This window comes from Bubalus kerabau, chromosome 5 (assembly GCF_029407905.1).
Source record: "Bubalus kerabau isolate K-KA32 ecotype Philippines breed swamp buffalo chromosome 5, PCC_UOA_SB_1v2, whole genome shotgun sequence".
In the NCBI taxonomy this organism is placed as follows: Eukaryota; Metazoa; Chordata; class Mammalia; order Artiodactyla; family Bovidae; genus Bubalus; species Bubalus kerabau.
The window spans coordinates 122,981,370-123,008,831 of NC_073628.1; the positions used below are offsets into that span (position 1 = coordinate 122,981,370).

Sequence of the window (27,462 nt, forward strand, 5' to 3'; positions counted from 1 at the left end):
ATCTTCAGACCTGAATATTGGTACCTCCTTTTACTGATTCATTCACTTGTATTCTTCACATCTCACACTCAGCATATCTGAATCCGAACATCAAATCCTCTCCTTTTTATAGTTCTACTGATGCTTGTCCTCCTTCTTTCCATTTTTTGTTCACACTGAAGTCTCAGCGATCTTTCCAAAACACAAATCTGATTTTATCAAACTCAAGCCTAAATTCCTTCCCCTGCTCTTAGGACTGGCCTCAAAGCATCTTTCCAGCTTCACATGTTGCTGTGAGTGCTAAGTCACTTCAGTCATGTCCACCTCTTTGCAACCCTGTGAACTGTAGCTCACCGGGCTCCTCTGTCCATGGGATTTCCCAGGCAAGAATCCTGGAGTGGGTTGCTGTGCCTTCCTCCAGGGGATCTTCCCAATCCAGGGATCTAACCTGTGTGTCTTATGTCTCCTGCATTGGCAGGCGGGTTCTTTACCACTAGCACCACCTGGGAAATAAAGTATACAGCAAAGTGTGGACGTCCCTGCTGATCTAGGTGGCTGAGACACCCACGTGCTGCTAGTTCATCCCCAATCCCCTCCAGCCTCCCCACTGAGTACCTCTTGGCTCCAGATCTCGCAGAACCCTTTCCCAGTTTGCATTCTCGTGTACACATTGTTGCTTCTGTCTGCCCCCATCCCCTCTCCCTCCATCCCACCCCCTTTTCAGTGAACTTACAGCCTCTCATTCTTGAATCAGAACACGTGTTACTCAAGCAGTCTTTGTCATTCGCTCCTCCATCCTTCTGTCTCTCCCCCTGGGTCCAAATTAGGTCTCTCAGTCATGTTCTTTTATAGCACAGGTATGTACATTATCTTCTCTGGATTTCCCACAATCGAACTTTTAAAATGCTTGTACAAATATTCATTTAATGTCTGTTTTTTTTCCATTAGAATATAATTTTCATGAGGAGCAGAGCAGTGTCTGTGTTATTCACCTTTATATGCCCAGCACCAGCTCAGCTCCTAGCTTGCAGTAGACCCTCAGTAAACATGGAGTTGTAATTAAAACAGGAAGGAAAGGGGCAAGGCACAACCTTTAAAAGAATGACATAGCCATAAGGTACGACAAAAAAACACCAACTAGGTTCAAGGTGGTCACATACTCGACTTCCAATGGACCTTGAGCCTTATTATACGCTCATTATAATAGTTAACTAAATGATACACCCACCAGCGCCATGACAGTTCTGAGGCTAACCATCAGAGGCCAAAAAGTGAACCATGGCATCATTCCTGGAAATCTCTGCCCCTTCCCCCAGATAATTGGAATATTCCTCCCACTGATTAGGCTGATTACTCAGCCCGTTAAAACTAACCACACTAGTTTTCAGTGCTCTCTAGCTTTCTGAGAGGGCTCATACTCGGTGGAGTGTATTTTTCTCTAAATAAACCCACTTCCGACCTATCAGTTTGTCTCTCGCTGATTTCTTTCACAGTGAGACATCAAGAACCTCAAATTCATCAGGAACAGTAAGAGTCAGGGCACAAATGTGGGCAGTGGTTTGGCATTTCAGCCAGGGGATGGGTTCACTAGAGAGAGAGAGAGAGCAGGGGCTCATAACTGAGGAATATTTGATCAGGTTATTGGGGAGGAGGGGGTTTCTCAGGTGGCGCTAGTGGTGAAGAACCCGCCTTCTGAGGCAGGAGCTTCAGGAGATGCGGGTTCAATCCCTGGGTTGGGAAGATTCCCTGGAGAAGGGAATGGCAGCCCACTCCAGTATTCTTGCCTGGAGAATCCCATGGAGACAGGTACAGTCCAACTCTCACAAAGAGTCAGACGAGACTGAGTGACTAACACAGACTGGGGAGGAGACAGGTTTGGATGAAAAGATCGCAGTTTGAAGGGTTGAATTGAAAGTCTATGGGGCATGTTGCCACAAAAGCCCAGTGGCCTTTGGTCATAGGTTTTCCTTTTCAAAAGGAAAGTTGCTGCCTCATCTCCTAGGCACTCCTGTTGTGAAAAGGAGTCTTTCTGGGAAAATGAAATTTGGCATACTATTCCTACATATTGACTTTTCTGCAGCAGATGGAGAATGAAGTAATTATGCTTTTCTCTGGGCTAGTCTTCAAAAATATTAAACTCATGTTTTTGGTAGTCATTCCTAGAATTAAAACTTTTGATGTTTTAGTTGAGACTTTTTGGCAGAAACCATCCACTTAGATGTATTCAGCACCACCCATTCCCATAACACAAGTATCACTTTCCTATTTTGTGTTTCTCCTGGGCCAAGGGCCTCTTAAGCTCCCATTTCCCTTGCTCCCTGCCAAGATCTTCACCTTCGATTCAGTACTGGCTAGTTGGCCTCCTGAAGGTAAAAGGAGCAGACTGCTATAGCAGTTTGTCTAAGACAGAACAGTCCTACTCAATATTGATGCAGAGATGGTGCCTGTCTTGTTCCCAGTTTCCAACAAATATTTTGCAGCATCCAGTTTAGGATACCAATGTCGACTTAAAATGTAGAATGAATTTTGGCAGAAGGAATTTGGGTCCCTTGCTTCTTCCCTGTGTTTCACTTGTGAAATAGAGACAATGTCTCTTATTCAGCTAAAAGGATGAGTATAAAGTCTTGTAAAGCAGCCCGAACAATGTGTAAGGCACATCTTGATTACTTAATACTATAGTAGCACTTAATACAATAGTAGCTATTAAACCAATATGTGGGTTTTGCTGTTACATAACACTCCAGGGCAATGTCAAATTCAATAAAACCTTAGCTTTCCTACTTGGATAATGCTGTGTTTATTCGTGCAGTCATGTCTGACTCTTTGCGAGTCCATGGACAGTAGCCAACCAAGCTCCTCCATCCATGGGATTTTTCCAGGCAAGAATATTGGAGTGGGTTGCCATTTCCTTCTCCAGGGGATCTTCCCGACCCAGGGATCGAATCCCGGTCTCCCACATTGTAGGCAGACGCTTTACCGTCTGAACCACCAGGGAAGGCCTGATGAATATAATTCCTCCATAAATAAAAAGGGCTGAGGTCTTTCTTGTAAGATCTGTGACACTTTGTGTGTGGAATTTTTGTCATATTTGGATTATTTAAAGGCCAGTTCTTTTAAATGTTCTTGTACTTAATACAATAGTAGCTATTAAACCAATATGTGGGTATTGCTGTTATATAACACCCCAGGGCAATGTCAAATTCAATAAAACCTTAGCTTTCCTACTTGGATAATGCTGTGTTTAGTCGTGTAGTCGTGTCTGACTCTTTGCGAGTCCATGGACTGTAGCCCGCCAGGCTCATCTGTCCATGGAGATTCTCCAGGAAAGAATACTGGAGTGTGTTATCATGCCCTCCTCCAGGGGATCTTCCCAACCCAGGGATCGAACCTGCATTGCAGGCGGATTCTTTAACATCCGAGCCACTTGAATAAGTCAAATAGTTAATGTTTCAAGTAACCCAAGAGTTTCTTCTCCTAAGCACTAAGACTTAAAAAAAAAAAAATTATCCTTGATAATAAAAAGTTCTAAAATATATTGATTTTAGTCATTTGGATGAAAAGTTTCTAAAAAGCATAACTCTTTGTCTAGACTGAAGTGGTTTAAATGCTCTCGTGTCTGCAGCCATTGCGATCAGCTGCCATTTCTCCAGGCTCTATGTATTCCCCAAAAGTAATTTCTTCAAATCATCCCTTTCTCTTTCAACTTTGTTTTTGTGGAATTAAAATCTGATAAGTGAGCTTGTTATTGGAACAGTGTCTCTGATGAATATAATTCCTCCATAAATAAAAAGCGCTGAGGTCTTTCCTGTGAGTAAGATCTGTGACACTGTGTGTGGGAATTTTTGTCATATTTGGATTATTTAAAGGCCAGTTCTTTTAAATGTTCTTGTTCCAAAATAGCTTTTAATCAGATGAAGTTTCCAGATTAGGGTCTCTTATTTGAAGAGAAATGCTACTTAACAGTTTTCATGTCCCCACATAACTGACTATAAAGAGAGAAAGGACTGGTTAGGGGACTCAGATTTGAAATTAAATTAGCAGGGAAATGAGAGAAGGAAATTTTGCTCCAACTTTCATGGAAGAATAAAGATGGAAATGTTTCTTCTCAAGGCAGAATATAAGGAATACACAGACAGATAGCTTTGTATGAAAATAGGAGTATAAGTAATCCTTAAGTAATATATTCTGTTATCTAGACTACTATTATGTACTTAAGTTTGTCAGATAAATTAAGTGAAAAACTAGAGAAATAAGAGACTGTGTAGTGACAGAGGGGGAGAAAAAGCCAAATAATTTCAAAGAAGGAGGTAATAAAAATCAATCTTGGGTTTTCAGTCAGAATTTTTATTTCTTTGTTTATTCGATTTCCTTCATTAAGAATATTCTTCCTCTCGCTTCCACCTTCATTATGACAATAGCACTTTCCTGTGTCAATTCTTATTCCTTTTAGTCATAAACATGGTTGGACAATCAGTTGGAACTCCCCTTAGCTAGTTTTGAATGGGGTCCAAAACAAGAGAAGGCTCTACAATAGGACTCAGTTAAGTTGTGAGCTGCTCTGCCCCGGGGGCCATATGACCATTCAGATCTGTTGCTGCTTGACGTGTGTGTGGCAGATAGGAATGCTCTTTGCAGGCTGGGGTAGGTACTTATAGGTGGATTGCAGCACAGGCACCCTGGGTACAAGACCTTGCCATCCTCTTTGATTAACTACTATCCTTCGGAAAAGTAGCTTTTGGCCTACTTACTGGGCCTTAGTAGAGAGTGCATGCTTAACTATAGGTGACCAAGTTATCATGTGACCTCAGCTGACTGTCATGTTATCTGATCCACCCAGCCATAAAGTTGGGTTTGCACAGATGCACTCCATCATACTATAGAAGTTTTATCTATGAAATCAGGCTGACCAGGCCCTGAAGATACACATAAATTCCATTAAGAAGTGGCCCAATTGCCCATGTGTCCCACTTTTGTTACCCTAACCTCTCTTTCCATCCTGCATCCAGAGCCTCATAAGGGAGTCAGTTGACAAAAGGAAAGAACACTTGTTTCTTGTCACAGGTGATTTTGCACCGAGTTTCGGTAGCACCTGAAAGAGGACAGCTGTAGGACCCCAGTCCCTTTCTGGGATACCCTTGAAGCAAAGTTGTGAAGGGAAATCGTTCCCAGAGGGCAGAGTTATAAGAGGCACCTAGTCTTTCATTTTGCTTGGGTGGGGAAATGGCCAGACATGAAATTATATACTGATACATGGCCTGTGGCCAATTCTTGGGCTGCTTAGTCAGGGACTTTAAAAGAACACAATTAGAAAACTGATGACAAAAAAGGAAAAGATTGTACAGGAGGTGTATGAATTGATCTTTTTGAATGGATGGAAAATAGCCATGTCTAGGTCTATGCCCACCAAAGAGTAGCCTTAGCAGAGAAGGATTTTATTAATGAAGTATACAAGATGAACTGTTCTGTGGATACCAGTCAGTTTCTTTCACAAGTCACCCCTGTCATCACCCAATAAGATCATGAAAAAAGTGGCCATCATGGCAGGGATGGAGGTTATGCTTGGATTCAGCAGTGTGGACTTCCATCTGCCAAGGCTGAACTGGCTACAGCAGCTGCTAAGTACTCATTTGGCCAGCAGCAGAGACCAACACTGAGTCCCCAGCATGGCATCATTCCTATGGGTCGTCAGTGGCAGATTGATTACACTAGACTGCTGCCATCACGGAAAGAGCAATGTTTTGTGTTTACCTGAATAAACACTTACTCTGGATTCAAATTTGCCTTCCCTGTACTCAAGAATTTTGCCAAAACTTCCATCTGTAGACATACAAAATGCCTTAGTGTCATAATATTCTGTACAGCATTGCTTCTGATCAAGGAAATCGCCTCTCAGCAAATGAAGTATGGCAATGAACCATGTCACGGAATTTACCTGCTTTATCATCTTCTCCACCATCATGAAGTAGCTAGTTTGATGGAATGGTAGAATACCTTTTGAAGACTCAGTTATAGTGCCAGCTCAGTGGCAATACCTTGCAGACCTGGAATATGGTTTTCTGGGAGGTTTAAATCCTCTGAATCAGCATCCAAAATTGGTGCTATTTATCCCCAGGATTCATGACTCCAAGAGTGGAAGTGATTGGACTCATTATTACCCCTAGTGACCCACTAGCAAAATATTTGTTTCCTGTCTGCATGACCTTATACTCTTCTGACTTAGAGGTCTTAATTCTGAGGAAGGGATACTTCCACCGAAAGTGCAACAGTGATTCCACTGAAGTATAATTTAAGACTGCTCCCTGACCTTTGTGGGCTCCTCTTCACTCAGCAGATAAAGAAGGGAACTACTATCCTGGTGGGGGTGATTGATTCCTGACTATTAAAGAGGGATTGAACTCCGGGAGTTGGTGACGGACAGGGATGCCTGGCGTGCTGTGATTCATGGGGGTCACAAAGAGTGGGACACGACTGAGCGACTGAACTGAACTGAACTGATGATGTGGTAAGGAAGAGTATATCTGAGATACAAGAGATCCTCTGTGGTGCCCGTCTGTTAGTATTACCATGCCCTGAGTTACATCAAGGGAAAACTCGAAGAACCCAATCCAGGAAGGACTGCTAATGACCCAGAACTTTCCGAAATGAAGGTTAGATCACCCACCAGCTGAGGTGCTAGTTGAAGGCAAAGAAAATACAGAATGGATAGTGATAGGAGGTAGTTATAAATATCAGCTATTACCAGATGACTGAAATGAGATTGTATTTGCCATGAATATTTCTTCCTTAATTTATTATGACTGTGTGTGTGTGTGTGTGTGTGCATGCACACACAGCATTATAAAAACAGATTCATATTTAAGTTATGAGGTATCAAGGAGAAGAATAAGCATATCTAAGGACTTGGCATTCTTTTCTGGGGAAAGGATTAGTGCATTTCCATTTGCACACAGGATATCTATATCATGTTAGGTAGGAGTATGACCTCGTTGTCTTTATTTGGAGATTAAGTATGGTTAAAGGGATGCATATAGCTGCTGAGTTGAGAAGGGATGGACTTGTGATAGTCAATTTTCATCAGTGTGGTGGATGTTTTTTTATTTGATTAGTATTTATTTATGTATTTGGCTGCCCAGGTATGACTTGTAGCACATGGGATCTTTAGTTGCTGTATAAGAATTCTTGGTCACAGCATGTGGGAACTAGTTCCCTGATCAGGTATCAAACCTGAGCCCCCTGCATTGGGAGCATGAAGTCTTAGCCACTGGACCACCAGGGAAGTCCCTTGATTGATCTTTAAGTCAGTGAAATTTGAATAATCAAGTTGTCATCTATAATGTGGGTGGGCCCCATCCAATCAGTTGAAGGCCTAAATAGAACAAAAGGATCAACCTTACCAAGCAAGAGAGAGTTCTCCAACAGACTCGGGCTTCACCTGAGTCATCAGCTCTCTTGGTTCCTTACCTATTAGCATTTGGACTACAACTGCAAATCTGGACTTGTCATTCTTCATAATTGTGTGAGTCACTTTCATACATAGATAGATAGATTATCTTCCTATCTATCTACCTACAACTGGTTCCATTTCTTTGGAGAACTCTGACCAATACAGGAACCAAGAAGGCAAAAATCTTATATAAATTGTTGGAACTTAAAATCTATTAAAACATAAAAAAAAAATCTTTGAGCATTTTCAAATTTTATTTTGCAAAGGAGGAAATTAATAATATCCGCAAGCCCATGCATGAGAATAATTTAATCAAAATACAGGGATTCTGGTAAATAAAATTCATTTCCTGTAATCGTATGACAGAAGTATGAGAAATATTCATTGATATCATTTATACACAAATATTGGTGCAATTAAGTCTAAATATAACCTAAAATCTCACAGCAACTTTTATTTGTTTCATTTTTTTAGACTTAGAGCCAGGACTAACATCTGCACCTTATAAGTCCCCCATTATTCTTTGCAAGTTATTTCAGAATGACTACCACTATTAAAACATCCAAAGTTAGTCTTTATCCGTTACATAAAATTGTGCTGGCATCTGAAGTGATGCATAAATCTGAAATGTGACTTAGGGAATTCCCTGGTGGACTATGTGCTTTCACTGTTGAGGGTGCAGGTTCAACCCCTGGTCAGAAAGATCCCAGCAGCAATGAGCCATGGCAAAAAAAAAAAAAAAGAAAAGAAAGTAATTTAGCTGAATACCAAATGGTTTCTCTCAACAAGGATTACCCTTTTCTTTTTGAATAATGGGGAAAAGGAAAGAGCATGGATTATGTGTCCGTGACTCTGCATCTCACATTCTGATTATCAGCAATCTGGATGCAGATATGGTATAATGTGTGCACTTAAATACCTCCTTATTTGAGACATGAAAATAATAATAATCTCCTTTTGAGGAGGTTTCCTAGGTGGCACAGTTGGTAAAGAATCCGGCTGCCAGTGTAGGAGTTACAAGAGACACAAGTTTGATATTTGAATCAGCAAGATCTCCTGGAGTGGGAAATGGCAACCCACTCCAGTATTCTTGCCTGGAGAATTTCATGGACAGAGGAGCCTGGTGGGCTACAGTCCATGGATTGTAAAGACTCAGACACAACTGAGCACACACACACACACACACACACACACAAGATTAAATGAAATAAATTTTCTTCGTAAGTCTAAATTTCCTTTCTATTTATAGTTAATAAAATTTTTAATTTTATATTTTAAAAATGCATATTCTGTATGACTTATGGAATCCAGAATGTTACCAGTAGCAAAAATTTTATTAATCTTACCCTCAAATTTTTTCAAAGAGGATTTCCTTTGCTAAGGTCCCTGTAGTTATGGGGGAATCTTTCCGGTGGAGCACAGTGAATTTAAAACTTCAGAATCTGACAAACCCAGCTTTAAATCCACAGGACACCACTTTCTGGCTTTATGACAGTGGAAAAGTGATGTTTCTTGTGTTTCAATGCCTTTATCTTTAAAATGGCAATAAGATATATCTCATAGAATTGCAAAAATTAAATGATGCACAAAACATAGTAATTCATGTGCAATAAATAAGGTTGTAAATTGTAATCTGTACAGTTCAATTATTTCATTATTTAATTTTTATATACAAATAATATGGCATTTTCTTTCAAATGATAGCAATCCAAATTTCTGACCTGAAAACCTCTTTAGGTTTACTGTAAAGCAATGATGAAAACTGAGTTACATGAGTCCCAGTTTAATAAGTAGCTGTTTTCAGAAATTCCTAACATAAGATTGTCATCCATAAGTATGTGTTGGGCTCCTGGCATGTGAAGAAGGACATCTGGGGAATTGTTTTCTTAGGATTAAAGAGGTCTTACATTCAATTTTCCAACTTCTCTTATGAAATTTCTCTTTGAACAATATTGTAGGTTTTGTATTATATGTTGAAATGAAATAGTGTTACCTGTTACTTTTACTCTGAACTACCTTATTTGTATTGGGCTTATTGTTATTTTCAATAACACAGTGTTGCAAGTAACCAAATCAACAGACTTAAAGGCCCCCACATAATTTTTGAATATAAATAGTCTTCCACCTTCTAAAATATCAACCCTGACATTTTTTTCCCTTTAAGTCTTTCATAATCTTTTTTTCCTAGCTCCCTAGTATAGTCCTACTACTAAGACTGATCTTTTCATCTCAGAATCACATACCTTTTCTTATTTGTGGCTATTTTAGTGAAGTCACTCAGTCTTGTCCGACTCTTGGCAACTCCATGGACTGTAGCCTACCAGGCTCCTCCATCCATGGGATTTTCCAGGCAAGAGTACTGGAGTGGGTTGCTATTTCCTTCTCCAGGGGATCTTCCTGACCCAGGGATTGAACCCAGGTCTCCCACATTGCGGGTAGATGCTTTACTGTCTGAGTCACCAGGAAAGTTATCTAGTGTTTGGCACATAGTAACAGTAAATCGTTTTATTATTATCATTATTATTATAGTACCTATAAACTCAGCCCTTCATTCAAGGCCTAACTCAAATCCCTTCTCCTAATTTCTAACTGGCATCCTTACAACTACTCTTAATACTGTATTATACTCCATTCGCCCACTTTATAACCCATTTTAGTTTCCTATCTTAGCTTTCATCCCTCTCCATGTAAGTTTTTCAGAACTTATATATTTTACTTTATTTACAATTTAAAAACTATGTTTCAGAGCATTCTGTTCATCTAAGTATACACAGGTTCAAAGCCATTTCAATTGCTTCATTGCTCTGTGTTTTCATGAATGAGGGCTTCAATTGGCTTGAAATTTGATAGCCACCAAGTACTGCAGAAGAGCTCTGGATTAGGAAATCAGTTCTGGTTGTCCTGCCATTCACTGTTCTGCCTCCAGTAAGACCTAACCCCTATAGACTTCCCTTTCTATATGTAAGAATTCTATAGCCTTTTTGGTCCTTTTAGTTCTCAAAAAATGGTGTCACGAATATCTATATTTATCCCACTGGTGAGTGAACACCCAAGCTTTAGGATTTAAGTGCTTGAAACTCAATGCAGGTTATTCTTATATGTGTTTTTAAATTCAAACTGTTGCTATATCTAATATCATATAGTCTCTGGAAAATTCCATTTTACATTCATGAGAAAATGAGATTGAAAGAAGGAAAGTAAGATCTTCTTGTTATGGTGAAAAGACTTTTGACTTTGTGGGCCCCCTGAAAGCTATGCACACGTGAGATAAGGCATACTACCAGGGCCGAGGGTATGACTCTTGACTCAACCATGCTACTTATTGGTTGCATGACTCTACACAAGTTTTCCAAATAAACACACTTGTATTTCAGTCATGTTACAGACAGTCTATGCCTCTCTGTTTCGCTGCAAGTACTCTTCATTGGCCTATGCTGTTCCCATTCCCCAGAACAGCCTTCTCCCTTGTCTTTATCCCTCCCTATGGAATAATTTTGCATCTTTAACATCAAGCTCAGGTTTCTTTGTCTGTGAAGCTTTCTCCACCACTCCAGTCCTTCTGATTAAAACTGACCACACCTTCTGGACCTGATGTGCTGCCAGCCTGAAGCACTTGACTTTAAGGCATGCTGACACGTTGAGTGTGTGACTCTTGACTCAATTCTGCTACTTATTGGTTGCGTGACACTTAACACAAGTTTTCAAGGCGTGGGTTTCCTCACTTGTAAAACAGAAATCTCATAGGGATTTCCTGAGGATTAAATAAGGCAATGTCTACAAAATATTGAGAACAATTCCAACCAGATAATAAGAGCTCACTGAATGTCATCTATTCCTTTTTTTGTTGTTCTTGTCATAATTACTATTACATTTCTGCCTCACTTAAATTAACTATATTCCCCAGATCCACTGTGGGGATGCCTGAAACATAAAGGTCACTTAATCAGATTGATGAATGAATTAAAGATAGAAGAAATAAATTTTATATGTCTTTAAGATGATTACATTCTTTTTGATGGCTTAAATAATAGCATATTTTTTGAAGTGGGTCAGCATAAAGGATCGCTAAGAATTCTGGACCAAGAAGGCAAGGTGCTTCCTCAACTATAGATTACCAGCTAATGGATCTTATATAAGTAATAGCATCCTTTCAGAACTTCCATCTGCAAAATTACCAAATACTGTTTTTGCTCATTTACAGCAATTTTGAAAGGATCAATTAAAACAAAAAGTACACCCCAAAGCAAGCCCCAAACTGCAAAGAGTCAAGCAAATATAAAGGACTGCTGTTGCTATTATTGTTGTTTTCAAGTAGGGTTAGTTGTCCTTTTTAATAATGTCTGCTATCTAACAGACATTAATTCTTGATTTTCTTTTTTTTTTAATTCTTAATTTTCTTAAACATTATTTTATATTTAACAGTTAGATAATATCAAAATATGAGTAAACTTATTATCTCTTATTACCAAATGTGGGACATGTCAAAATGGAAATGAGCATGACATATTTTACGATTTTATTTGATAAATAACCCTGTGTTTCATCATTCCAGGTGCCTGTGGTGGCCATATTGGGCTCAGGTGGGGGATTTCGAGCCATGGTAGGATTCTCTGGTGTGATGAAGGCACTGTATGAGTCAGGGATTTTGGACTGTGCTACCTACATTGCTGGTCTTTCTGGATCCACATGGTTAGTATGCATTTTACATCTTGGCTTTATCATCCTAAATGCTTAGCATTTATCTACCTGAAACCAGAAAAGAGTGTTTTAAAAGTTGACATTAACTTCAAATTACTGAAATATTCCAGCTTGATGCAGAAATTTGTTTCTTAAAAATATTTTTAAGACAAATTCATACCTATTGATGACTCTCATCATAAGTTTGCTCCCTTTAAAGCCATCTGTGACTTAAAATGTAATAGTTAAACCTAAAACAAAAAATAGATCAATTGAAATAATTCTATAGAAAAATCTCATAAGTGGAATAACGTACTCCACCCATAATTAATTTAATCTTCCTATAATTTACTGATTTGTAATCTTGCAGTGATCATGTCTAAGTCTACATGATTCACTAGGTATTCATTTTCTTCTTTAGGGCAAATAGAGTGAAATGCAAGATACATTAGTATACAGAAGAAGGAAAACAACTTTTGAATGAATAAATGCAATAAATTTCAGTGATTTATATCTGACTAATTATGAAATTAATCCTTTAAATATATCTAAGTTCAACTAAATTTGGATGGAGTTAAGGCATCAGTATGTATAATATTTGTAAATATTTGTATACTGTAGGTCTGCCTTTTCAAAAATATATTGTAAAACATTTTCAAAGATGATACTATGTACCTTTTGGTGTGCTTACCTCACACAAGCACATTGAAAATCAAGTGTCTTGCTTAGCTGTCTCAAATAAAAGTATCACCTATTACAGAATGGTTTACAAGGCCTTTTAGTCATTCAGCCTGTGGTAAAACTTATCTTTTATAATATTATATTGTATGTAATTATATAACATAAGTATTATATAAGTATATATTATATAATTATATTATATATTATTATATATTATATAATATATATAGGTATATATTATATAATTACAATATATATTATATATGTCTGTATTTTAAAATTTCTGTATCTTCTCATCCCGTGAGTTGGCTGTGAGCTTCTTCGCTTTTCAAGCAAAGAAAATGTGACTCAGAAGTCAAGTGATTTGTCCAAATCATAGCAGAGCCAACATAGAAGCTCAGGGTTTCCACCCCCTATTCTGGATTCTTTCAACTCAACCGTAACCTTCTCTTGTACATCTGTCTATTCTACCTAAAGAATCTATAGTTTCTTAAATATTTGAACCAGATTCTTTAGCTGAAAAACAGGAACCTAAAACCATGATTGCCATCTATTTTGTCTGTCCCCTCAACATGATTTATCTCTTTTGAAAGAAGGGTGTAGCCCATCATTATTCCTTCCCTTGAAGGAAAGAGCAGGCACCTGCCTGTTTAATGAGTAATATGAATATGATGGAAAAACTTGGACCCTTAGATTAACTTCACCTACTCAAGCATTTTATTATTACTCTTCAGATAATTTTCTTTATCTAATCGTTATTTTTTTTTAGATCCCTTTGGTCCAGCACTGACTAATACATTGCAAGAAACTTGTCTTCTTAAAGTCATCTAATAGAGAAAGACCAGACCTTCAGTGGTATTTGCAGGGTGTAATGGTGTATATTTGGGCTTAATTAGAGCTTCAGTCATTGCTTTGGTTATACATTTAGGGACGCATCTAAAATACTTTCAGGGTTCTGAATAAAGAATAATCAAGGGAATTTTAAATATTACAGCCCAATCATTTAAATATTGTAGGTCACTGTTTTATATGTACAGCATTTCTGCTCTATCCATTAGTGTCTGATTTCCTCAGATTAGCTTTCTTTTATTTATTCTATTTCCTTAAAGGCCATGTACTCCTAAGGCCTTCCCAGATGGCTCAACAGGTAAAGAATCTATCTGCAGTGGAGGAGACACAGGAAATGTGGGTTCCTAGGTTGGGAAGATTCCCGGGAGAAGGGCATGGCAACCCACTCCAGTATTCTTGCCTGGAGAATCCCATGCCAGAGGAGTCTGGTGGGTTGCAGTCCACAGGGTCACAAAGAGTCAGACATGAATAAAGTAACTGAGCATGCACATGCGTGCACTCCTAAAATTCTTACAGTCCTTTTTTACCTGGAGACCACATAATTTCCAAATATAATGGTGTCTTTAGAAGTTATTTTCCTTGACTTTTGCAGGGAGTCTGGGAAGATGAGGTTGGGAGTTGAGACATTTCACACACTTTGTCCCTCTTTCAGATCCCACCTAGCTTGCCCCCCGCCATCCTCTCTGATTGCCCTCTCTTCACTGTTGTTTTTTCTGCTTCTACTACTTTTCCCCTTTAAATTAGCTTTTCTCCAGGACCTCCCTTTTGTTCTATTATATTTACGCATCTTCCCTTAGTAATTTCATAACCTTCTGCCACTTCAGTTATTATCATCAGTCATTCCATTTGTAGATCTCCAAAACATCCAAAATGTTAGTGGGCCGAAAAAAGAAGAAGAAGAAGAAAACAAGCAATAACAGACAGTGCAAAGTAGTCAAGGATGGGGCGTGCTTCACAAGTAGTGTGTATTTTAATAGAGCAAAAATCTGTGAGAAGCTTCGCTTAGAACTGGGTTTAGAGTTTTCATGGTTTTAGCAAAAATTAAAGTAGATAAGGTAAATGAAGGGCACCTTTGATCATGAAATTACCAATAAGAAATGAATAGAATATGAAAGGAAAAAAGGTGGGAATATGAACCTTAATAGGAGCCGTTTACTATTTCAAGAAGGGGAATATAGGACCCAGGAAATGTTTTTGTTTTGTTTTCAGAAAATAAGCGACTAGAGTGTTTATGTAGAAGTCTGAGATAAAGGAAATAGTGTAGAGGGATAGATGAAAGATAAAGAAACAGATGGATCATGGATAGAAAGATCTGGGCAGAGACAAGATAGGGACAAGATAAACAGCTGTCAACCATGGAAAAGACATACTTCTTGAGACAAAAGAAAAAGTGGTCAGGATGATTCATTTTAACAGTTTTCTTTTGAAAAGTATAGGTTAAGAAGGTAGACAGTTCAAACGAAAGGATTCGGAAAGACTTGGAAAAACAAATTACACTCTTGTGTAAGTTTTTATATTCTGCTGATACATGACCATTCCCTGGCACAAGTTAGGTAATACAGGAATATCTGGAGAAGGCTGGGACCTCCCATAATGTTTTCTGTGAGAGAGCTTTATGAAAAGACCTTTATGTAAGACATATGTAATGTTTTCTGAAGAGAACTTTATGTAAGACAGAAGCTTCTCTTGTAATTGCTGCTACCTCGATAGTAATTATTTCTGAAATGATTTTTGGATGATGGTTGTTATTCATTACATAGAAGCATCAGCCAACCAGGAGAACTGGCCTGAGTGAACTGGTGACAGTAAGCCTGTGTGCTCTTACTCAGAGAACACAGCACTCTCCCTCAGCTCAGCTGTTCATCTGGAGTATCAAAGGGCTGTTGATTTTTTTCTCCTTTTTTTTATTAATAAATTAATTTTTATTGGAGCAGAGTTGCTTTACAATGTTGTGTTAGTTTTGCTGTACAGAAAAGTGAATCACCTATTCGTATACATATATCCCCTCTTTTTATTTTTGGATTTCTTTCCTATTTAGGTCAGCCCTGAGTATTGAGTAGAGTTCTCTGTGCTACACAGTAGGTTCTCATTGGTTATCTATTTTATGCATGCCATCAATAATGTATGTATGTCAATCCCAATCTCCCAATTTATCCCAACCTTTCCTTCCCTCCCTTGGTGTCTCTGTGTTTCCTCTCTACGTCTGTATCTTTATTTCTGGTCTACAAATAAGATCTTCAATACCATTTCTTTAGATTCCACATATATGCATTAATATATGATACTTGTTTTTCTTTTTGACTTACTTCACTCCGTGTGACAGTCTCCAGGTGGTCCATCCATGTCTCTACAAACGACCCAATTTCATTCCTTTTTATAGTTTGAATAATATTCCATTGTATCTGTATTCATCTTCTTTACTCATTACTTGTTGATGACCATTTAGGTTGCTTCCATGTCCTGGCTCATTTAGGTTGACTTCCTTGGTGGCTCAGAGGTTAAAGCGTCTGCCTGCAATGCGGGAGACCTTGCAATGGGATCAACCCAGGGTTTGATCCCTGGGTCGGGAAGATCCCCTGGAGAAGGAAATGGCAATCCACTCCGGTATTCCTGCCTGGAGAATCCCATGGACAGAGGAGCCTGGTGGGCTACAGTCCACGGGGTCGCAAAGAGTCGGACACGACTGAGCGACTTCACTCACTCACTCCTGGCTGTTGTGAATAATGCTTCAGTGAACCATGCCTTTTGGAGTTATGGTTTTCTCTGGGTATATGCCCAGTAGTGGGATTGCTAGACTATTGGATATTGACTGCTGTATTTGTATGTCATTATCATTGAAAGGAAAAATGAGAACAGTTCTGTATCTATAGACCATTAAGACCTGATTTGAAGCTATAAAATGAAATTCAAGAATGAAAACTTTCAGCTTATAGTCTGAAGAATCTGTGGGACATTGAAAAATGAGCCAATTTTAATAGAAATTGACCCATAAGAAATGGTAGACTAAAAGATGAAAATTATGTTAGAAAAAATATGCTGTTTGAGGTGGGGAATATGCTTATTTTGTATGCCAATGAACCTCTCCCACTTGTCCCATATTTAATGACTAAATGAAGATTTGCATAAGTAATTGCATTTTGGGGAAAAATTAATCTAAGAATTTCTTTAGGGTTTCAGGATATTTGCTTCACAGTGTCGAGGGCCCTGTCAAGACATGAGCAGCATTAGTTACATATGAGATTTACTTCTGGAACTTTTTAAGCATAGAAATTCTAAATCTTTATCCCTGAAGATTATGATTAGAAAGATCCTGAGGCACCAGGCACTAATATTTTAAAACATTAACTCTGTGATTTGGCATCAGGAATTGAGCTGAGAATTCCTTGCTTTCTGGAATAATTTTGTTTCTTTGTTTTTTTAATTTGTATTTAGCCTAAAAGGCATTCATATGGAGAGAATGAGGTGTCCCATCATATAAATATGTTGAAAAACATAAAGGTGAATACAAAAGTTAAAAAAAAAGTTATTTTAGGAAAATTGACCATTGCCCTCTATTCCATTTTTAGCCATCACCAAAGCAAAAATTCAAGTCATAGATGTCACCGCAATGATGTCATCAAAGGTCTATCCAATTCACACTTGTTAAGGGAAATTGGCTTATAAATAATGAACAACAGAGAACATTAGCTCCAGTGCAAATGGTTGAGGTGTTCTAGGTCTTTCTGTCTCTCAATGGGACTTGTATACTTGAGCCAACCTTCTCATGAGAGAGGAAGAAAGAAAGGGGAAAGAGACTCCCTATGTGAATGAGATAACTTCAACCTTTAGATAGCATAAAATGGACTGCAGCCATTCTACACAGAGCAAAAACAGAGAATTGAGCTGACGTCCATATACATTTGACCTCTTATAAAGACCTATGTCTGAAATTGTGGCACAAAGTCCTAGATTTTGAGCAATCCCTTAAACTAAGAGGAAGGATTTTCAATCTAGATCCAGTGGCTAACATTGGGAGGAAAGAACAAAAAAAGAGGAGGCTCCAGGTTTTTCTGGAGGAAATTTATGAGGCTAAGATGCTTGTTAAAATCATACATTAATTCATTGAAAGACCAACTAAATATAGAGAAGTCTTAAGTAATGTAAATGAGATTTGAGTAATTACATCTTTCTGCTGAACTGTTAAAAACAACTTCCAATAACAGAATTATCATATTGTTTCCTTTTCACCTACCTTTAAAAAAATTATTCTGTGACTGAGTTGATTTCTACTGACATTATGTAGATTTTTTTCCTTTTCCTTGTTTTTAATCCTGCTTCATTAAGGAAATGATTTAATGTAGTTTTACAAGTAAAGTAAAACTGGATTTCATACCATAAAGATAGAAGTGGGAAAAAAGTATCAATATATGTGTGTTGTATGTATATATGTATAGAACTATAAATTAAATTAAAAATTCATGTTATAACCTATAGCTTTGGGAGGCATGAGATATAGGCTTAGGTTTAAGTTTTCTAGAATTCAAGGCTAAATCCAAACAATGCAGAGTTACATAATATACATTTTTTATAAGTTAAGGGCAAGCCAGTGGTCCATGGATGTAGAACTTATTCTTGATAATAAGTGAGACCAATAAAAAATTTCTTAATGTTGTCATAAAGGATGAAACACATTCTGAATAGTTCCAGAACTGACACTTAGAGACTCAAAGAGAATTTTTGTTTTTCCATTTTTATTGTATCTTTAAATATAAACCAATATCATTACACCAATATGTGCATTTATTGAAAAGTATGATGAGGTCCAGAATTGGATCTTTAGTTTATATAGATGAATCATGTAGTAGACCCTTGGAGTAGCTATAGAAATGAATGGACTCTCCATCTTTCTAGCAATGTCAGCTATATTTTTAGTAGATATTTGTTAATTATACCAGGCTTGAGTTCAGAGTAAGCCTGTTTGACTTAATTTTTGTTGTTGTCTTCAGTCTCTAAGTTGTGTCTGACTCTTTGTGACCCCATGGACTGCAGCATGCCAGGCTCCCATGCCCTTCACTATCTCCTGGATTTTGCTCGGATTCATGTCCATTGAGTCAGCGATACTATTGCATGTTATGAGAAATGTTAAGAATCCTTAACGTTAATGTTAAGAAATGTTTGTGTAATAAAGCTCTTTTAAGAATTTTTAATTTTTTTGCAGAGCATATGTTCCATATTCAGTCTATAATCACTCTTCATTTGTTAAGTTATGGTTAATCTCAGTTTGTCTCTAAATAACTCTGAATCCAGCAAAAAATTCCAATTCAATGAGTAGTGGGAATCATTTGGTCTCTAAAACCTGAAATCATTTTAAAGATTTTTTAAGAAATAAAACCTATCAGGGGAGAGGACAAATTTAAATTTGAGTTCTTCTGTTATTAACTGGGGAACTGTGAACATGCTATTTAAATTCATCAATCCTCTGCTTATCTTTAAAATAGAAGAATTGAAAGCTATCACAAGTCTTCAAGACAATAGCTGATGAGCAATTAGCCTGCTCAGGCCTAGAACATACCAGAGTTAGTTTTCTCCCCTGTATGAAGGGAAAATAAATCATTGTGGTGGCAATTTGACTTGAATATAAGGAAACAGGAGATTTAAATATATTCACTATATTCTCTTTGGTTGGATGAAGTGGTGGAATATTTCATTATTTTGTGCTCTCAGTTCAACAGTTCAGAACAAGCATGCTTGTCATATACTGGGCATTGGCTAATCATTGAGATAAAAACAGATATAAATAAGTAAAGCTTTCCCTGATGGTGATCATAACTAATTAAGGGAGACAGTTAAGAAAACTAATAATTAATATTTAGTATGAGAGCTACGGTAGTAAAGATACTGGTTTCCAGGAAGACTGTAACTTCATTTATCATCTCAGTATCAAATACTAAGCTACATGTTGATTTCCAGCATCACCTTAAGTGGCCAAATGACTGGTGCCAGAATCTTCATAAGAAAGTGTTTACCTGACAGCACTATTCTCTCTAGGATTTCACCATTAGATTTGTATGCTCAGAAATTCTGAGACTTACAGTTGGCAAGACTTGGGATTTTTGTCTCGTTGGCCAATGGACAATTAAAACAAAAACCACACATATCAGGAAAATTAGGCATGCACAATAGTCTGGATAGCACATTCTCTACCTATAGATAATCACCATGAAAAGTGAAATTATCAGATTGCTTGGCTAGTATTATATACTGGAAAAAAAAAGTGAAGTGTTAATTGCTCAGTCGTGACCAACTCTTTGGGATCCCAGAGACTATAGCCCACCAGGCTCCTCTGTCCATGGAATTCTCCAGGCAAAAATGAGTGGGTTGCCATTTCCTTCTCCAGGGGATCTTCCTGACCCAGGGATCAAAGCCAGGTTTCCTGCATTTCAGGTAGGTTCTTTACTGTCTGAGCCACCAGGAAAGCCCATTATATCCAGAAAAGTCCCATTTATTCACATGGCTCTCAATGTGTTGTGTCATCAGTGTCTGCTGATCAGAGAGGGATGCCCATTCCTGGAGAATAGAAAGTGGAGAGTTGGCCCAGTTGGCATTCTCTCCTCTGGACTATGCAAGGGAAGTCCAGTGTTTCCTCTGAGACCTCTTCTTTACGTCTATTGTAGACCAGCTATTTTCTGATTTTTGCATTCTTTTCTTAAATGAGTTAATATCTTCAATCAGATGGAGAAGGCAATGGCAACCCACTCCAGTACTCTTGCCTGGAAAATCCCATGGACGGAGGAGCCTGGTAGGCTGCAGTCCATGGGGTCACTAAGAGTCAGACACGACTGAGTGGCTTCACTTTCACTTTTCACTTTCATTCATTGGAGAAGGAAATGGCAACCACTCCAGTGTTCTTGCCTGGAGAATCCCAGGGACAGGGGAGCCTGGTGGGCTGCCGTCTCTGGGGTCGCACAAAGTCGGACACGACTGAAGTGACTTAGCAGCAGCAGCAGTTTCAATCAGATCAGTTAATCAACTACTTCCATTATTCTTTCTTTTTCTGATAGCAAAGATGCCTGCTTTCTTTGGAGACTACTTACTATGTGATGCCCTTTATCCTTACTGATTATCTTTTATTTTCTTTACAGGTATATGTCGACCTTATATTCTCACCCTGATTTTCCAGAGAAAGGGCCAGAGGAGATTAACAAAGAGCTAATGAAAAATGTCAGCCACAACCCTCTTTTACTTCTCACACCACAGAAAATTAAAAGATATGTTGAGTCTTTATGGAGGAAAAAAAGTTCTGGACAACCTGTCACCTTTACTGATATCTTCGGGATGTTAATAGGAGAAACACTAATTCACAATGTAAGCTCTGTCTCAGTCTACAATCCTTTTAAGACAAAAAGACCATGTATATCATATTTTTAAATAAAACAAAATGTGATGCATTTTTGTAAAAGTCAGTTGGCTCCCATTATCCTGTAAATACGCACTGAGTACATACTCCCGGCCAGATGTAACTCGTCTACATTTCATGCTGTAATTGTGCCTACTAATTTATTCTAGCTGTGTGTGTCAATTATATGTTGTTGTTGGTGGTGGTTGTGCTGCTTGGCTTTTGGGATCTTCGTTCCCCAACCAGGGACAGAACCCTCACTCTCAGCTGTTTGAGTGAGGAGTCCTAACCCCTGGACTTCCAGGGAACTCCCCATGTGTCAGTTTTGATGTATAGGGAAATACTTTTGTATTCTTTTTCTTTAGAAAGCTACACATTTTAACCAACTGCTCATTCTGCCCAAGTAGCAATATTTTTAGATAAAGAGGTGAGGACAAGTAATATTTAAGTGGCAGAGGAAGAATGGAGGTTGCCTGGAGAAAGCTAGAACAAAAGGAATGAATCACATGGAAGAAACACATTTGACACATGACCATAGGGTGATATTTTATCTGAAGATAAAGTAGGCGGGTGGAGCCTGTGCCAGAGAATCTGGGGGCTAAATTCCTTCTGGGCTCCATCGCTGCTGAATCATTTTCCAGCTCAAATGTCAACATAGTCCCCAGAGTTATGGCTGTTTTTCAGAATGAAGATAATTAATTCCAGTGAGTTTTTATTTTTTTCAGGATTAGAGATTTCTAGATAATAATAAGGCTAATTTTTATCATAAAAGTTTTAAGGGTCGTGATTGGAAGCGCTATTTTATGTAGATTTTTTTTTTCTTATCTGTAACAGTTTATATATGTAAAACCTTTCCTTTCTTCTGTGGACAGAGAATGAACACTACCCTGAGTAGTTTGAAGGAAAAAGTCAATACTGGGCAGTGTCCTCTGCCTCTTTTCACCTGTCTCCATGTCAAACCCGATGTCTCAGAGCTGATGTTTGCAGGTATGGAATTTCCTCTTGCAAAACATTTCCTGGAAACTCGGAACTGTGGTTCTTAATGATTTTCTTTAGAGGACGATCATAAACAATTTTAGTTGCTTATTTTAATATACTTTCTGTAACATAAAAACATGTGAAAATCTAAGAATATTTTACACTAGATAATTTTCTGGTTGTAGAGCTATCCTATGAAACTAGCTACTAATATATGTTCATTCAAATCAGTGGGAAAGGAGATATAAAAAAGTAAATCATGAATGTAATCAATATTCAATCTTAATTATCCATTTGTTAAGGATTTTTAACAAAAGAGCTTGCCTGTTTTAGGCAATGCATATCTTGTTGCTTGCTGCTTGTCTGTTCATTAAATTGGGTTACATGACATATTTTATCATTTAAAACTTTATTCTAATTTTTATAATTTAGTACCTTAAAAGTACCAGTCTATATTTGTGACAGATGGTGAATAAAGTGCCTCATTCTGTTAAGTCTCAGATATAAACATTTATTTCTTCTGTAGCTCTGCTTCTTGGTGGGTGCTCTCAAAATACATGACTCTCTGCTTCTTTCTGGGGGCCACTGGCAGTCCTGGTTTGCAGTGTGGTGGCATCTATGGCTGTGGCTGGGAGGGTTCATTATATTTTTAGGAAAAGTACCTCAGTGACATTAGTGACATCATGAGCTTAAAAAAAAAATCATTGTAAATGGCATGAAATTAATTCTAGGTTTATATCTAGAATTCTTTTGCATTTTTTCCAAGTCTCACTTTTTCTTCAACTGACTACCCTCAAGCAAGATTTGGAATAGTTTATAAAAGCAGTACACCTGGAAATCACTCATTCAACAAGTGTTTATCAATTATCTTGACTAAAATATTTCTCATGCATATGGTTCAGAAAGCACTTATCATATTTATTATCTTATTCAATATTAACTATAACCTAGGGAGGGAGGGAGATATATTTAGCATTGCTTCAAAGAAGAAAAAACAAAATTTCAGAAAGATTCAATGATTGCCACATACAAAGTAAGTAGTCTTAAAATACTTTGTTCCTTTTATGAAAATATTGATTTCTCTGATTGCTGATGATGTAGAATGTAGTGCTCAGGGCATGAAGTATGAACTCTCTTCCCCTCCACAGTATGTTCCCCTTTTCCTGTAAGACCTAGTAATTTGTTTGAGAAATTAACAGCAGTTATTAGAGAAGTTAAGGCAAAAGAAGAGCGGAATGCTAGTATGCACTGTTTCCTTGGCCAAGTTATGATATCATTTAGCCTGTTTCCTCATCTGTTAAAGTGAAGATGAGATTCTCATAGTTTTTGCTAAATAAATGAGATAAAGTACATGAAGAACTTAATTGTAAGCCCAAATGAAGTTTCAGTAAATCTTAACAATTTGGAATCTTCTGTGAAAACTGTATGAAAAAAGTTAGAGGTCTGGATTTTAAAGATGAATGGAATTTGTATATGTAAGCAAATTTAGTTGTCAGATGGAGATAAGACATTCAATTTTATTCTAGGATATCCTAGGATTCTAGGATAATCATGGCATACTCAGCAGTAATAAGGAACCACATTTTGTGAAAGATATCATTGTTGTTGTCAGTTGTACAATCATGTCCAACTCTTTGCAACCCCATGGACTGCAGCATGCCAGTCTTCCCAGTCCTGCACTGTCTCCCGGAACTTGCTCAAACTCATGTCCGTTGAGTAGGTGATGCCATCCAACCATCTCGGCCTCTGTCGTCCCCTACTCCTCCTGCCTTCAATCTTTCCCAGTATCAGGGTCTTTTTCAGTGAGTTGGCTCTTCATATCAGGTGGCCAAAGTATTGGAGCTTCAGCTTCAGCATCAGTGCTTCCAATGAATAATACTAAGGGTTGATTTCCATTAGGATTGACTGGTTGGATCTCCTTGCAGTCCAAGGGACTCTCAAGAGTCTTCTCCAACACCACAGTTCAAAAGCATCAGTTCTTCAGTGCTCAGCCTTCTGTATGGTTCAACTCTCACATCCATACGTGACTACTGGAAAAACCATAGCTTTGACTAAGATGGACCTTTGTTGGCAAAGTAATGTCTCTGCTTTTTAATATGCTATCTAGGTTTGTCATAGTGTTTCTTCCAAGGAGCAAGCATCTTTTAATTTCATGGCTGCAGTCACCATCTGCAGTGATTTTGGAGCCTGAGAAAATAAAGTCTGTCATTGTTTCCATTGTTTCACCATCTATTTGCCATGAAGTGATGGGGCCAGATGCCATGATTTTAGTTTTTTGAATATTGAGTTTAAGCCAGTTCTTTTACTCTCTGTTTCCCTTTCATCAAGAGGTTCTTCAGTTCCTCTTTGCTTTCTGCCATTAGGGTGATGTCATCTGCATTTTGAGTTTATTGATACTTCTCCTGGCAATCTTGATTCCAGCTTGTGCTTCATCCAGCCCATCATTTTGCATGATGTACTCTGCATAGAAATTAAATAAACAAGGCGACAATATATAGCCTTGATGTACCCCTTTCCCAATTTGGAACCAGTCTGTTGTTCTCTGTCTGGTTCTAACTGTTGCTTCTTGACCTGCATACAAGTTTCTCAAGAGGCAGGTAAGGTGGTCTGGTATCTTTAAGAATTTTCCATGGTTTTTGTGATCCACACAATCAAAGGCTTTAGTGTAGTCAAAGAGCAGAAGTTTATGTTTTTCTATAAATCTCTTGTTTTTTCTATGATCCAATGGATGTTGGAAATTTGACCTCTGGTTCCTTTGCTGTTTCTAAATCCAGCTTGTGGATCTAGAACTTCTCTTGATTCACGTTCTATCATATATGAAAAGAAAAGGGCATGATAAATTGTTTTTGTTGTTGTTGTTGTTTTGTTTGTTTGTTTTCCTTCAGCTGGTGTCTTGTGAAGTCTTGGAATGCTTGGAAATTATTTGGTAAATATACACCTTAAGTGGGTCTATTATTCTCTCTGATTCTTATTTTCATTATTAAAAAGGATATTAATAAATCAGTTTATCTTACAGAGCTATTAAGACAATTGAATGAGATATGGATATACTAAATGTGTAAAAAACATTAAAATATAATAGTTTTGTTATTACTGTTATGATTCTTGGGGCATTTTCACAGTTTACTCTTTTTATTCTATACTTCCATTCAGTGGCCATTCTCAAGAGAAAATCTCAGTAAAATAATTAAAGAATGAATAATATTTTCAGTTCAGTTCAGTCACTCAGTCATGTCCAACTCTTTGAGACCCCATGAATCGCAGCATGCCAGGCCTCCCTGTCCATCACCAACTCCCAGAGTCCACTCAGACTCATGTCCATCGAGCCAGTGATGCCATCCAGCCATCTCATCCTCTGTCGTCCCCTTCTCCTCCTGCCCTCAATCCCTCCCAGCATCAGAGTCTTTTCCAGTGAGTCAACTCTTCGCATGAGGTGGCCAAAGTACTGGAGTTTCAGCTTTAGCATCATTCCTTCCATAGAACACCCAGGGCTGATCTCCTTTAGAATGGACTGGTTGGATCTCCTTGCAGTCCAAGGGACTCTCAAGAGTCTTCTCCAACATCACAGTTCAAAAGCATCAATTCTTTGGCGCTCAGCTTTCTTCAACTCTCACATCCATACATGACCACTGTAAAAACCATAGCCTTGACTAAACGGACCTTTATTGGCAAAGTAATGTCTCTGCTTTTCAATATGCTATCTACATTGGTCATAACTTTTCTTCCAAGGAGTAAGCATCTTTTAATTTCATGGCTGCAGTCACCATCTGCAGTGATTTTGGAGCCCAAAAAGATAAAGTCTGACACAGTTTCCACTGTTTCCCCATCTATTTCCCATGAAGTGATGGGACCGGATGCCATGATCTTCGTTTTCTGAATGTTGAACTTGAAGCCAACTTTTTCACTCTCCTCTTTCACTTTCATCAAGAGGCTTTTCAGTTCCTCTTCACTTTCTGCCATAAAGGTGGTGTCATCTGCATATCTGAGGTTATTGATATTTCTCTCAGCAATCTTGATTCCAGCTTGTGCTTCTTCCAGCCCAGTGTTTCTCATGATGTACTCTGCATCTAAGTTAAATAAGCAGGGTGACAATATACAGCCTTGACGTACTCCTTTTCCTATTTGGAACCAGTCTGTTGTTCCATGTCCAGTTCTAACTGTTGCTTCCTGACCTGCATACATGTTTCTCAAGAGGCAGGTCAGGTGGTCTGGTATTCCCATCTCTTTAAGAATTTTCCACAGTTTATTGTGATCCACACAGTCAAAGGCTTTGGCATAGTCAATAAAGCAGAAGTAGATGTTTTTCTGGAACTCTCTTGCTTTTTCGATGATCCAGCAGATGTTGGCAATTTGATCTCTGGTTCCTCTGCCTTTTCTAAAACCAGCTTGAACATCTGGAAGTTCACAGTTCACATATTGCTGAAGCTTGACTTGGAGAATTTTGAGCATTACTTTACTAGCGCGTGAGATGAGTGCAATTGTACGGTAGTTTGAGCATTCTTTGGCATTGCCTTTCTTTGGGATTGAAATGAAAACTGACCTTTTCCAGTCCTGTGGCCACTGCGGAGTTTTCCAAATTTTCTGGCATATTGAGTGCAGCACTTTCACAGCATCATCTTTCAGGATTTGAAATAGCTCAACTGGAATGCCATCACCTCCACTAGCTTTGTTCGTAGTGATGCTTTCTAAGGCCCACTTGACTTCACAATAATATTTTAGCGAGTGAATATTTTTGATTCATCTAGAGTAGGAAAAGGCTACTTTATGTTCAATTAGTAGTCTTTCAACATAAATGTGCCTGATTTGGGCCAGCTGCCTAACTGAGATATCGTTACCAAGATAAGAGAAGCCCCATTAACCTTCATTGTTAAGCTTCTATGATAAGGAGGTTCAAGTGGTTTCTTCCAACAGAGTTGGACAAAACCATGAAGCATTAGTTATGTGGATTTTGTACGCAGATAAGACATTCAAAGGGGCATGTTATGAAAGTTCAAAGAGCTTGAGTTGTGGGAAAAAAAAAAGAGAGAGAGACATGTCTATACTTTATGCCGTTAAAATTTGCTTGGATTAAAATGGATCGGCTATTCAGGAAAAAAGTTAAAATATTATTTGAATTGTATTATAAAAAGTCAAAGATCCCTGTTATCTTAGCTTACAGAAGTTTTATCAACTTTATTTCAATAATACTAGAGAATGTTTTTCTTCTCTCTTAGAAAAGTTTTAAACACTTTAACCTTTTGAAGACTTTAAACAAATAAACGTTAGTTGTTTAATTGGTTACATATTTTTGACTCCTCTACTTCACTACATTTCTGATAGGATTTCAAACTTTAATTTGCATTGTCAGTGAATTTCAATTACTGAGCACAATTTACAACTTCACATCATGTTAAGTCCCTTAACAGACATTACAGAAGAAAAACATAGTACTCTTCCTCAAGAAAATTCCATTCCTATTGGCAAGAAAAATACACACAAA

At 38.0% G+C, this 27,462-nt stretch overlaps 1 protein-coding gene across 1 annotated transcript in view; it reads left to right on the forward strand.

The window, feature by feature from the left end:
• PLA2G4A (phospholipase A2 group IVA) overlaps positions 1-27,462 on the forward strand; it is a 173,010-nt gene that overhangs the window by 97,086 nt on the left and 48,462 nt on the right. Inside the window, exons 8-10 of the mRNA XM_055582969.1 lie at positions 11,976-12,112; positions 20,752-20,974; positions 21,878-21,992. Of these exons, the coding sequence (XP_055438944.1) occupies positions 11,976-12,112; positions 20,752-20,974; positions 21,878-21,992 (475 nt within the window). The remainder of the gene's footprint in view (positions 1-11,975; positions 12,113-20,751; positions 20,975-21,877; positions 21,993-27,462) is intronic.